Raw genomic sequence first — 13,224 nt, 5'->3', positions numbered from 1 at the left:
TCAGGGATCTAGAACTAGAAATACCATTTGACCCAGCCATCCCATTACTGGGTATATACCCAAAGGACTATAAATCATGCTGCTATAAAGACACATGCACACGTATGTTTATTGCCGCACTATTCACAATAGCAAAGACTTGGAACCAACCCAAATGTCCAACAACGATAGACTGGATTAAGAAAATGTGGCACATATACACCATGGAATACTATGCAGCCATAAAAAATGATGAGTTCATGTCCTTTGTAGGGACGTTGATGAAACTGGAAACCATCATTTTCAGTAAACTATCGCAAGGACAAAAAACCAAACACTGCATGTTCTCACTCATAGGTGGGAATTGAACAATGAGAACACATGGACACAGGAAGGGGAACATCACACTCTGGGGACTGTTATGGGGTGGGGGGAGGGGGGAGGGACAGCATTAGGAGATATACCTAATCTTAAATGACGAGTTAATGGGTGCAGCACACCAACATGGCACATGGATACATATGTAACAAACCTGTACATTGTGCACATGTACCCTAAAACTTAAAGTATAATAATGATAATAATAAAAAAGAATGCACTTTAAAAAAAAGAAGAACTTTGGATAATTTACTGAATTTAACAACCTGATAGAGCGCTAAGAACTAATTTGTTGCAGAAAATTGTGGAGAAAACAAAGGGAAAATTATGGAAACATTTCAGTGTGGTTAGTTTCTAGGGGTTGTCTATAATATTTTTTGCTTTCCATCTAAACATACCTTTCCTTGTAGGAAAAATGGATTTTCTGGGAAAAGTAGTATATTTATAAAAGAGAACACAGTTGCTATAGAAACTCAGCATGTATCGTTGATGTTTGATGTTTGAAATTATATTGATAATTGTACATTTTAAATTAACGAGTTTAAAACTTTAAAAAAATACTTAATGATAGGGCTATTTCTTGCTTTATGGAACCGATATGTGCTTTCAGAGTTAGCTAGGTAGGGGCAATTTCATTTGCTCTTGATGTTGGATGATAAAGCTGGAAATTCATTCATTTAAAAAGCTTTGATTCCACAATAGAATTATTTAGAAAATTATCAAGAGAGATGAGGCTATTGAACAATTTATTTTTCTTTTGTACTTGGGAAAATTATTCCCAAACTTTCCTGTCTACCCAACCCATTCAGTACCATAAGACCATTTCCCTTCTATATTTCTACACCTGTACTTATCTTAAATTTTGTTCTTTTTCTGGATGTTTCTAATAACTTAGGGAGAGCCAGTCTGTTGTTTTAATACTTCATCAAGACAGGTGTCACTTCTAACTCTCAAATTTCAAATGCCGTAATAAACCCCAAATTGGGTCTTCTAAATTGATCTAGAATAAGATATACCTATGTTTTATGATGACAAGCCAGACACTTATTTTACAAGTCAGATAAAATTCTAGAATAATTTGAATTTATTTTAAAAATATACTGTAGCAAAAGTTCATAAGTTCTGTGTCCCAGCCTGGACACTGACCATTGAAAAATAGATGCCTTTCTGTGCCAGCAGCTGCTGATGCGTGCCGTGCTCCTTGACTCTGCCATTCTGAAACACCACTATTAAGTCTGCATTCTGGATGGTGGACAGGCGGTGAGCAATCACAATGCAGGTGCGGCCTTCTCTGGCTTTGTCCAGGGCTTCTTGGACAACCTATTGATAAATCAGACAGACACCTTATCCTAAAAATTGTATAAATTAGTTTTAACATTCAAGTAAATTTGAAAATGTTACCAATCAACTTTTAATTTCTAATATCTTAGAATCTTTGAACTTTATGCATGTGTATTTTGTATAATCAACATTTAATCTACATAGTTATGTTCTGCTTTTTAAATATAACACAAATGGGTTCCCATGCTGTAAAAAAATTCATAAGTATTTAAATTTTCTAATCTTCTGTTTAACTAGTTCCCTTTTGAGTATTTTGCAGTTTTTCATTCCTAATGTGCTAAAAATGTAATTTGTACAGCTGTTTTCTTTTGAATGCTTTACTTTATAAAATATATAATCATTTTAGAAAATTTAGAATAAAATATTCCATTACTTCAAAATAACCACTATCAGCCGGGCAAGGTGGCTCACGCCTGTAATCCCAGCACTTTGGGAGGCCGAGGCAGGCGGATCACGAGGTCAGGATTCAAGACCAGCCTGGCCAACATAATGAAACCCTGTCTCTACTAAAAATACAAAAATTAGCTGGGCATAGTGGCAGGCACCTGTAGTCCCAGCTACTTGGGAGGCTGAGGCAAGAGAATTGCTTGAACCAGGGAGGCAGAGGTTACAGTGAGCTGGATTGCACCACTGCACTACAGCCCAGGCAACAGAGCGAGACCCTGTCTCAAAAAAATAAAAATAAAAAAAAACACTATCTAACGTTCTGTGCTTTTCCCCCTGTGCTTGTGTGTGTTTTTGTCATGGTTGACAGCAAAATCCCTTCTATTTCATAAATTAAATAGGACATAAGTTGGGAGGCTACACACACCTTTTCACTTTCAGTATCCAGAGCTGATGTAGCTTCATCCAACAGGAGGATTTGAGGTTGTCTGATGAGGGCTCGGGCAATAGCAATCCTCTGTTTTTGACCTCCTGAGAGCTGAGTCCCCTTGTCTCCCACTCTTGTTTCGTATTTCTGCAAGTTAACCAAGTTATAAAGATGTTGAATGAACTGTTGCTTAACAGTTGACAGTTCTATTTACAAGAAAAACATTTAGAGTCAATAACAATTTCTATAACGTTGTTTCAACTTAACAGAGTGTTTATTTTCAAAATCAAACTAGAAAACTAGTGACTTTAATTCTCAATGGTATTCTACAATAGAAAGTTGAGCAAATTTTCGAGTTCCTACTGTTATAATGCCAGTTAATCTGATGTCATTGGAGTCCTATAAAGATTAAATGTAAATACTTTCAAAGTCTTTTTTTAAATTTCAAATGTTCATATGATCCATGTAGATACTAGTTTATCCTATCAAACTTATTTATTCCCTTAAATATTTACTGAGCATATGCTGTGCCTAGAACTGTGAAAAATATGAAAATGAATTCGGCTTTGTTCCTGCCCTAAAGGAATTTATAATCTACAGAGAAAAACAATACATATAAATCATTCAATGTAAGGTCAAGTAAGGACCAAATTACAATTATGCATTGCTTAATGACTGGGATATGTCTGAAAACTGCATTACTAGGCAATGTTATTGTTGTACAAATATTATACAGTACTTACACAAAACTAGACGGTATCAGGTACTACACACTTAGGCTATGTGGTATGGCCTATTGCTCCTAGTCTACGAACCTATACAGCATGTTACTATACTGAATACTGGCAGTTGTAACACAATGGTAAGTATGTGTGTATCTAAACATAGAAAAGGAACAGTAAAAATACAGTATAAAAGATTAAAAAATGGGGGGGTGGAGCCAAGATGGCCAAATAGGAACAGCTCCGGTCTACAGCTCCCAGCGTGAGTGACACAGAAGACAGGTGATTTCTGCATTTCCGTTTGAGGTACTGGGTTCATCTCACTAGGGAGTGCCAAACAGTGGGTGCTGGACAGTTGGTGCAGTGCACTGTGCATAAGCCGAAGCAAGGCGAGGCATTGCCTCACTCGGGAAGCGCAAGGGGTCAGGGAGTTCCCTTTCCTAGTCAAAGAAAGGGGTAACAGATGGCACCTGGAAAATCGGGTCAGTCCCACCCTAATACTGCGCTTTTCCAACGGGCTTGGAAAACGGCACACCAGGAGATTGTGTCCCGCACCTGGCCCAAAGGGTCCTACACCCACGGAGTCTCCCTGATTGCTAGCACAGCAGTCTGAGATCAAACTGCAAGGCGGCAGCGAGGCTGGGGGAGGGGCACCCGCCATTGCCCAGGCTTGCTTAGGTAAACAAAGCAGCCAGGAAACTCGAACTGGGTGGAGCCCACCACAGCTCAAGGAGGCCTGCCTGCCTCTGTAGGCTCCACCTCTGGGGGCAGGGCACAGACAAACAAAAATTCAGCAGGAACCTCTGCAGACTTAAATGTCCCTGTCTGACAGCTTTGAAGAGAGTAGTGGTTCTACCACCACACAGCTGGAGATCTGAAAACAGACAGACTGCCTCCTAAAGTGGGTCCCTGACCCCCGAGCAGCCTAACTGGGAGGCACCCACCAGTAGGGACAGACTGACACCTCACTCGGCCAGGTACTTCTCTAAGACAAAACTTCCAGAGGAACTATCAGACAGCTGAATTTGTGGTTTCATGAAAATCCGCTGTTCTGCAGCCACTACTGCTGACACCCAGTCAAACAGGGTCTGGAATGGACCTCTAGCAAACTCCAACAGACCTGCAGCTGAGGGTCCTGTCTGGTAGAAGGAAAACTAACAAATAGAAAGGACATCCACACCAAAAACCCATCTGTACCTCACCATCATCAAACACTAAAAGTAGATAAAACCACAAAGATAGGGAAAAAACAGAGCAGAAAAACTGGAAACTCTAAAAAGCAGAGCACCTCTCCTCCTCCAAAGGAATGCAGTTCCTCACCAGCAACGGAACAAAGCTGGACAGAGAATGACTTTGACAAGTTGAGAGAAGAAGGCTTCAGACGATCAAACTACTCTGAGCTACAGGAGGAAATTCAGAACAATAGCAAAGAAGTTAAAAACTTTGAAAAAAAATTAGACGAATGGATAACTAGAATAACCAACGAAGAGAAGTGCTTAAAGGAGCTGATGGAGCTGAAAGCCAAGTTTCGAGAACTACGTGAAGATTGCGGAAGCCTCGGTAGCTGATGCGATCAACTGGAAGAAAGGGTATCAGTGATGGAAGATGAAATGAATGAAATGAAGTGAGAAGGGAAGTTTAGAGAAAAAAGAATAAAAAGAAACAAACAAAGCCTCCAAGAAATATGGGACTATGTGAAAAGACCAAACCTACGTCTGATTGGTGTACCTGAAAATGACGGGGAGAATGGAACCAAGTTGGAAAACACTCTGCAAGATATTATCCAGGAGAACTTCCCCAATCTAGCAAGGCAGGCCAACATTCAGATTCAGGAAATACAGAGAACGCCACAAAGATACTCCTCGAGAAGAGCAACTCCAAGACACATAATTGTCAGATTCACCAAAGTTGAAATGAAGGAAAAAATGTTAAGGGCGGCCAGAGAGAAAGGTCGGGTTACCCACAAATGGAAGCCCATCAGACTAACAGCTGATCTCTCGGCAGAAACTCTACAAGCCAGAAGAGAGTGGGGGCCAATATTCAACATTCTTAAAGAAAAGAATATTCAACCCAGAATTTCATATCCAGCCAAACTAAGCTTCATAAGTGAAGGAGAAATAAAATACTTTACAGACAAGCAAATGCTGAGTGATTTTGTAACCACCAGGCCTTCCCTAAAAGAGCTCCTGAAGGAAGCACTAAACATGGAAAAGAACAACCGGTACCAGCCACTGCAAAAACATGCCAAATTGTAAAGACCATCGAGGCTAGGAAAAAACTGCATCAACTAAAGAGCAAAATAACCAGCTAACATCATAATGGCAGGATCAAATTCACACACAACAATATTAACTTTAAATGTAAATGGGCTAAATGCTCCAATTAAAAGACACAGACTGGCAAATTGGATAAGGAGTCAAGAATCATCAGTGTGCTGTATTCAGGAAACCCATCTCACGTGCAGAGACACACATAGACTCAAAATAAAAGGATGGAGGAAGATCTATCAAGCAAATGGAAAACAAAAAAAGGCAGGGGTTGCAATCCGAGTCTCTGATAAAATAGACTTTAAACCAACAAAGATCAAAAGAGACAAAGAAGGCCATTACATAATGGTAAAGGAATCAATTCAACAAGAAGAGCTAACTATCCTAAATATATATGCACCCAACACAGGAGCACCCAGATTCATAAAGCAAGTCCTGAGTGACCTACAAAGGGACTTAAACTCCCACACAATAATAATGGGAGATTTTAACACCCCACTGTCAACATTAGACAGATCAATGAGACAGAAAGATAACAAGGATATCCAGGAATTGAACTCAGCTCTGCACCAAGTGGACCTCATAGACATCTATAGAACTCTCCACCCAAAATCAACAGAATATACCTTTTTTTCAGCACCACACCACACCTATTCCAAAATTGACCACATAGTTGGAAGTAAAGCTCTCCTCAGCAAATGTAAAAGAACAGAAATTATAACAAACTGTCTCTCAGACCACAGTGCAATCAAACTAGAACTCAGGATTAAGAAACTCACTCAAAACCACTCAACTACATGGAAACTGAACAACCTGCTCCTGAATGACTACTGGGTACATAATGAAATGAAGGTGGAAATAAAGATGTTCTTTGAAACCAACGAGAACAAAGACACAACATACCAGAATCTGTGGGACACATTCAAAGCAGTGTGTAGAGGGAAATTTATAGCACTAAATGCCCACAAGAGAAAGCAGGAAAAATCCAAAATTGACACCCTAATGTCACAATTAAAAGAACTAGAAAAGCAAGAGCAAACACATTCAAAAGCTAGCAGAAGGCTAGAAATAACTAAAATCAGAGCAGAACTGAAGGAAATAGAGACACAAAAAACCCTTCAATAAATTAATGAATCCAGGAGCTGGTTTTTTTTTTTTTTTTGAGACGTAGTCTCGCTCTGTCGCCCAGGCTGGAGTGCAGTGGCGCAATCTCGGCTCACTGCAAGCTCCGCCTCCTGGGTTCACGCCATTCTCCTGCCTCAGCCTCTCTGAGTAGCTGGGACGACAGGCGCCCGCCACCATGCCTGGCTAATTTTTTGTAATTTCTTTAGTAGAGACGGCGTTTCACCGTGGTCTCGATCTCCTGACCTCGGGATACGCCCGCCTCGGCCTCCCTAAGTGCTGGGATTACAAGCATGAGCCACCGCGCCCAGCCAGGAGCTGGTTTTTTGAAAAGATCAACAAAATTGATAAACCGCTAGCAAGACTAATAAAGAAGAAAAGAGAGAAGAATCAAGTAGATGCAATAAAAAATGAAAAAGGGGATACCACCACCGATCCCACAGAAATACAATCTACCATCAGAGAATACTACAAACACCTCTACGCAAATAAACTAGAAAATCTAGAAGAAATGGATAAATTCCTCAACAAATACACCCTCCCAAGACTAAACCAGGAAGAAGCTGAATTTCTGAATAGACCAATAAGAGGCTCTGAAATTGTGGCAATAATCAACAGCTTACCAACCAAAAACAGTCCAGGACCTGATGGATTCACAGCCAAATTCTACCAGAGGTACAAGGAGGATCTGGTACCATTCCTTCTGAAACTATTCCAATTGATAGAAAAAGAGGGAATTCTCCCTAACACATTTTATGAGGCCAGCATCGTCCTGATACCAAAGCCTGGCAGAGACATAACCAAAAAAGAGAATTTCAGACCAATATCCTTGATGAACATTGATGCAAATATCCTCAATAAAATACTGGCAAACTGAATCCAGCAGGACATCAAAAAGCTTATACACCATGATCAAGTGGGCTTCATCCCTGGGATGCAAGGCTGGTTCAACATATGCAAATCAATAAATGTAATCCAGCATATAAACAGAACCAAAGACAAAAACCACATGATTATCTCAATAGATGCAGAAAAGGCCTTTGACAAAATTCAACAACCCTTCATGCTAAAAACTCTCAATAAATTAGGTATTGATGGGATGTATCTCAAAATAATAAGAGCTATCTATGACAAACCCACAGCCAATATCATACTGAATGGGCAAATACTGGAAGCATTCCCTCTGAAAACTGGCACAAGACAGGGATGCCCTCTTTCACCACTCCTATTCAACATAGTGCTGGCAGTTCTGGCCAGGGCAATCAGGCAGGAGAAGGAAATAAAGGGTATTCAATTAGGAAAGGAGGAAGTCAAATTGTCCCTGTTTGCAGATGACATGATTGTATATCTAGAACACCCCATTGTCACAGCCCAAAATCTCCTTAAGCTGATAGCAACTTCAGCAAAGTCTCAGGATACAAAATCAATGTACAAAAATCACAAGCATTCTTGTACACCAATAACAGACCAACAGAGAGCCAAATCATGAGTGAACTCCCATTCACAACTGCTTCAAAGAGAATAAAATACCTAGGAATCCAACTTACAAGGGATGTGAAGGACCTCTTCAAGGAGAACTACAAACCACTGCTCAATGAAATAAAAGAGGATACAAACAAATGGAAGTACATTCCATGCTCATGGGTTGGAAGAATCAATATCGTGAAAATGGCCATACTGCCCAAGGTAATTTATAGATTCAATGCCATCCCCATCAAGCTACCAATGACTTTCTTCACAGAATTGGAAAAAACTACTTTAAAGTTCACATTGAACCAAAAAACAGCCTGCATCGCCAAGTCAATCCTAAGCCAAAAGAACAAAGCTGGAGGCATCACACTACCTGACTTGAAACTATACTACAAGGCTACAGTAACCAAAACAGCATGGTACTGGTACCATGACAGAGACATAGATCAATGGAACAGAACAGAGCCCTCAGAAATAATGCCGCATATCTACAACTATCTGATCTTTGACAAACCTGACAAAAACAAGCAATGGGGAAGGGATTCCCTATTTAATAAATGATGCTGGGAAAACTGGCTAGCCATATGTAGAACGCTGAAACTGGATCCCTTCCTTACACCTTATACAAAAATTAATTCAAGATGGATTAAAGACTTAAATGTTAGACCTAAAACCATAAAAACCCTAGAAGAAAACCTGGGCAATACCATTCAGGACATAGGCATGGGCAAGGACTTCATGTCTAAAACACCAAAAGCAATGGCAACAAAAGCCAAAATTGACAAATGGGATCTAATTAAACTAAAGAGCTTCTGCATAGCAAAAGAAACTACCATCAGAGTGAATAGGCAACCTACAGAATGGGAGAAAATTTTTGCAACCTACTCATCTGACAAAGGGCTAATATCCAGAATCTACAATGAACTCAAACAAATTTACAAGAAAAGACAAACAACCTCATCAAAAAGTGGGTGAAGGACATGAACAGACACTTCTCAAAAGAAGACATTTATGCAGCCAAAAAACACATGCAAAAATCCTCATCATCACTGGCCATCAGAGAAATGCAAATCAAAATCACAATGAGATACCACCTCACACCAGTTAGAATGGCCATCATTAAAAAGTCAGGAAACAACAGGTGCTGGAGAGGATGTGGAGAAATAGCAACACTTTTACACTGTTGGTGGGACTGTAAACTAGTTCAACCATTGTGGAAGTCAGTGTGGCGATTCCTCAAGGATCTAGAACTAGAAATACCATTTGACCCAGCCATCCCATTACTGGGTATATACCCAAAGGACTATAAATCATGCTGCTGTAAAGACAGATGCACATGTATGTTTATTGTGGCACTATTCGCAATAGCAAAGACTTGGAACCAACCCAAATGTCCAACAACGACAGACTGGATTAAGAAAATGTGGCACATATACACCATGGAATACTATGCAGCCATAAATCATGATGAGTCCATGTCCTTTGTAGGGACATGGATGAAACTGGAAAACATCATTCTCAGTAAACTATTGCAAGGACAAAAACCAAACACCGCATGTTCTCACTCACTGGTGAGAATTGAACAATGAGAACTCATGGACACAGGAAGGGGAACATCACACTCCGGGGACTTTTGAGGGGGTGGGGGGAGGGGGGAGGGACAGCATTAGGAGATATACCTAATGCTAAATGACGAGTTAATGGGTGCAGCAAACCAACATGGCACATGGATACATATGTAACAAACCTGCACATTGTGCACATGTACCCTAAAACCTAAAGTATAATAATAAAATAAAATAAAATAAAATAGATTAAAAAATGGTACACCTATATAGGGCACTTACCATGAATGGAGCTTGCAGGACTGGAAGTTGCCTGGGTAAGTCAGTAAGTGACTGGTGAGTGAATGTGAAGGCCTTATTGTATACTACTGTAGACTTTATGAACACTGTACACTTAGGCTACACTCAATTTCATAATTTTTAACAATAAATTAACCTTAGCTTACTTTGAATTTTTTACTTTATAAATTTTTAAATTATTATTATTATTATTTTAGAGATAGGTTTTCGCTCTTTCACCCAGGCCAGAGTGCCAGGGTGTGATCATAGCTCATGGCAACCTTGGACTCTGGCGCTCAAGTAGCTGAGACTACAAGAGTGTGCCACCAAGCCTGGCTAATTTTGTTTTTGTTTTTGTAGAAACTAGAACTCCCTGTGTTGCCCAAGCTGGGCTTGCCTCAAGCAATCCTCTCATCTCGGCCTCCCAAAGTGCTAAGACTACAGGCATCAACTTTTAAATTTGTCAAACTTTTGGGCTCTTTTGTAATAACACTTAGCTTAAAACACACATTGATTGTATGGCTTTACAAAGATATTTTCTTTCTTTATGTCCTTATTATATAAGGTTTCAGTTTAAAATTTTTTATGGCTGGGCACACTGGCTCACACCTGTAATCCAGCACTTTGGGAGGCTGAGGCAAGTGAATCACTTGAGGTCAGGAGTTCGAGACCAGCCTGGGCAACATGGTGAAACTCCGTCTCTACCAAAAATACAAAAAAATAGCTGTGCGTGGTGGCATGCACCTGTCTCAGCTACTCCGGAGGCTGAGGTGGGAGGATCACTTGAGCCCAGGAGGCAGAGGTTGCGGTGAGCCATGATCATGCCACTGCACTCCAGCCTAGGCAACAGAGCAGATTTCTCAAAAAAAAAAAATAATAATAATTTTTTATTTTTTACTTTTCACACTTTTATGTTATAAACTAAGATACAAACATACATTAGCCCAGGTCTATACAAGATCAAGATAATCAAGAACGCTGTCTTCCACCTCCATGTTTTATCCCACTGGAAGGTCTTCAGGAGCAATAATACACACAGAGCTGTCATCTCCTACAATAGTAATGCCTGCCTTCTGGAATACCTCCTGAAGGACCTGCCTGAGGCTATCTTATAATTAACTTTCTTTAAAATAGGAGGAGTATACTCTAAAATAACAACAAATGGTATAACGGATACATGAACCAATAAGCCATTTGTTGTCATTATCAAGTATTATGCACTGTACATAGTATGTGCTACACTCTTATACACCTGGCAGCGCAGTAGCTTTGTTATGCCAGCATCACCACAAACACATGAATTTTGTGTTGCACTATGATATTATGACAGCTATGTCACTAGGCAATAGGAATTTTTCAGTTCCATTATAGTCTATGGGAACCACTGTGGTATATGCAGTCTGTCATTGGCCAAAATGTTGTTATGTAACACATGACTATAGTAGTATACACAACACACTATGAAAGATCAGAACAGGGAGATAGAAGTTGTTGTGGAGACAGGGTGGACGGAGGAAAAAAAGGGGAAATAAATGAAAGAATCCTTTTTAGAGAAGTTTGGGAAGCTAGATTTTGAGATAGCATTCTAGACTGAGAAAGAACATATGAATAGAGATGTAAATTGAGTCAGTTCAGTTTGCAGGGCTTATGCAGTGATGTATATCATGTGAATTAATTTCCTAAGGTCCAGTGGTCACTTATATTAAGAGCTGAAGCTGTAAGTTTTCTATTCACAGTCAAATCCAATATTTAATTCAGGTCAATGTGCATTAAAGGTTGGTAAGGCTAACCAAAATGAAAGGTTTCTAAAATTTTATTTGTGGGTGTGAGTGATTTCTAACTATAGCAGAAAATAAAAGCAAAAATAATTAAACTCTACATCAGTGTAACCCAGTGGAACGTCAATGCTGGAAGAATGCCATAAAATGAATTGTCCCTACCATCACTTTTAGGGACCTCAAGCCATCCTTCCAGGGCTACACATGTTTAAAGTGGACTCAAAATGGATCGTGGACTGAAATTTAAAATATAAAGCTATAAAACTTTTAGAAAAAAACGTAGAGAAAATATTTTGGGCCTAGGGCTAGGCAACGAGTTCTTAGACTTGACACTGAAAACATAATCCATAAAAGGAAGAATTGGTAAATTGGACCTCATCAAAAGTAAAACTTTTGCTCTGCAAAAGACCCTCTTATAGGATGAATAAACAAGCTACAGACTGGGAGAAAACATTTACAAACTACATATCCAACAGTAATTACAATAGGTTAAACAAAAAAACTTCCGAAAACTCAGCAGTAAAAGATAAAAATCCAGTTAGAATATGGGCAAACAATATGGAGACATTTCACCAAAGAGGATAAATAGACGGCAAATAAGCATATAAAAAACTATGTTCAACATCATTTGCCATTGGGAAATGCATATTAAAGCCACAGTGGTGTATCACTACACTCTTATCAGAGTGGTAAAAATAAAAACTAATGACAACAGTAAAATGCTGGCAAAGATTCAGAGAAACTACATCACTTAGACATTGCTGGTAGGAATGTAAAATGGGATGGCCACTCTGGAAAACAGTTTAGCAGTGGCTTATAAACTAAACATGAAATTGCCATACTGCTTCATAATTCTACTCCTGGGTGTTTATCCCAAAGAAATAAAAACTTGAATTCATACAGAAACCTGTATACAAGTATTTATAGCAGCTTTATTTGCAATAGCCAGAAACAGGAAATAACCCAGCTATCCTTCAGCAGGTGAATGGTTAAACTGTGATACATCCACACTATGGAACACTACTCAGTAATAAAAAGCAATGCCTATGAATATACACAACTTCAGGGAATTAGCTGAATGACAGAAGATAATCCCAAAAGTTTACATACTGTATATATTTTTATAAAACATTTTTAAAATATAAAATTATACAAATGGAGAACAGATTCATGTTTGCCAGAGTTTGGGAGGAGTGAGCGTGGGAGGAAGGGATATATGCATGACTCTAAAAGGGCAATATGAGGGATCTTTATGGAGATGAGAATGTTCTGTATCTTTTTTTTTTTTTGAGATGGAGTCTTACTCTGTCGCCCAGGCTGGAGTGCAATGGTGCGATCCTGGATCACTGCAACCTCCATCTCTCAGGTTCAAGCGATTCTCCCGCCTCAGCCTCCTGAGTAGCTGCAACTACAGGTGCCCACCACCACGCCTGGTTAATTTTTGTGTTTTTAGTAGAGACAGGGTTTCACCATGTTGGACAGGATGGTCTCGATCTCCTGACCTCGTGATCC

The 13,224-nt window shown here is 39.5% G+C and overlaps 1 protein-coding gene across 3 annotated transcripts in view; it reads right to left on the bottom strand.

Annotated features, from left to right (window-relative positions):
• Nucleotides 1-1,086: 1,086 nt before the first annotated feature.
• ABCB4 (ATP binding cassette subfamily B member 4) overlaps nucleotides 1,087-13,224 on the bottom strand; it is an 83,115-nt gene continuing 70,977 nt past the window's right edge. For all 3 annotated transcript variants that reach the window (XM_055272841.2, XM_055272842.2, XM_055272843.2), the window contains 2 exons: nucleotides 2,510-2,656; nucleotides 1,087-1,677 (listed from right to left, as the gene is read on the bottom strand). In XM_055272841.2, the coding sequence (XP_055128816.1) occupies nucleotides 1,471-1,677; nucleotides 2,510-2,656 (354 nt within the window). In that variant the 3' untranslated portion in view covers nucleotides 1,087-1,470. The remainder of the gene's footprint in view (nucleotides 1,678-2,509; nucleotides 2,657-13,224) is intronic.

The sequence above is a fragment of the Symphalangus syndactylus genome, chromosome 3, assembly GCF_028878055.3.
Source record: "Symphalangus syndactylus isolate Jambi chromosome 3, NHGRI_mSymSyn1-v2.1_pri, whole genome shotgun sequence".
Taxonomy (NCBI): Eukaryota; Metazoa; Chordata; class Mammalia; order Primates; family Hylobatidae; genus Symphalangus; species Symphalangus syndactylus.
Note: the sequence above shows the minus strand (reverse complement) of the source record. Positions and strands in the feature narration are given on the sequence as shown.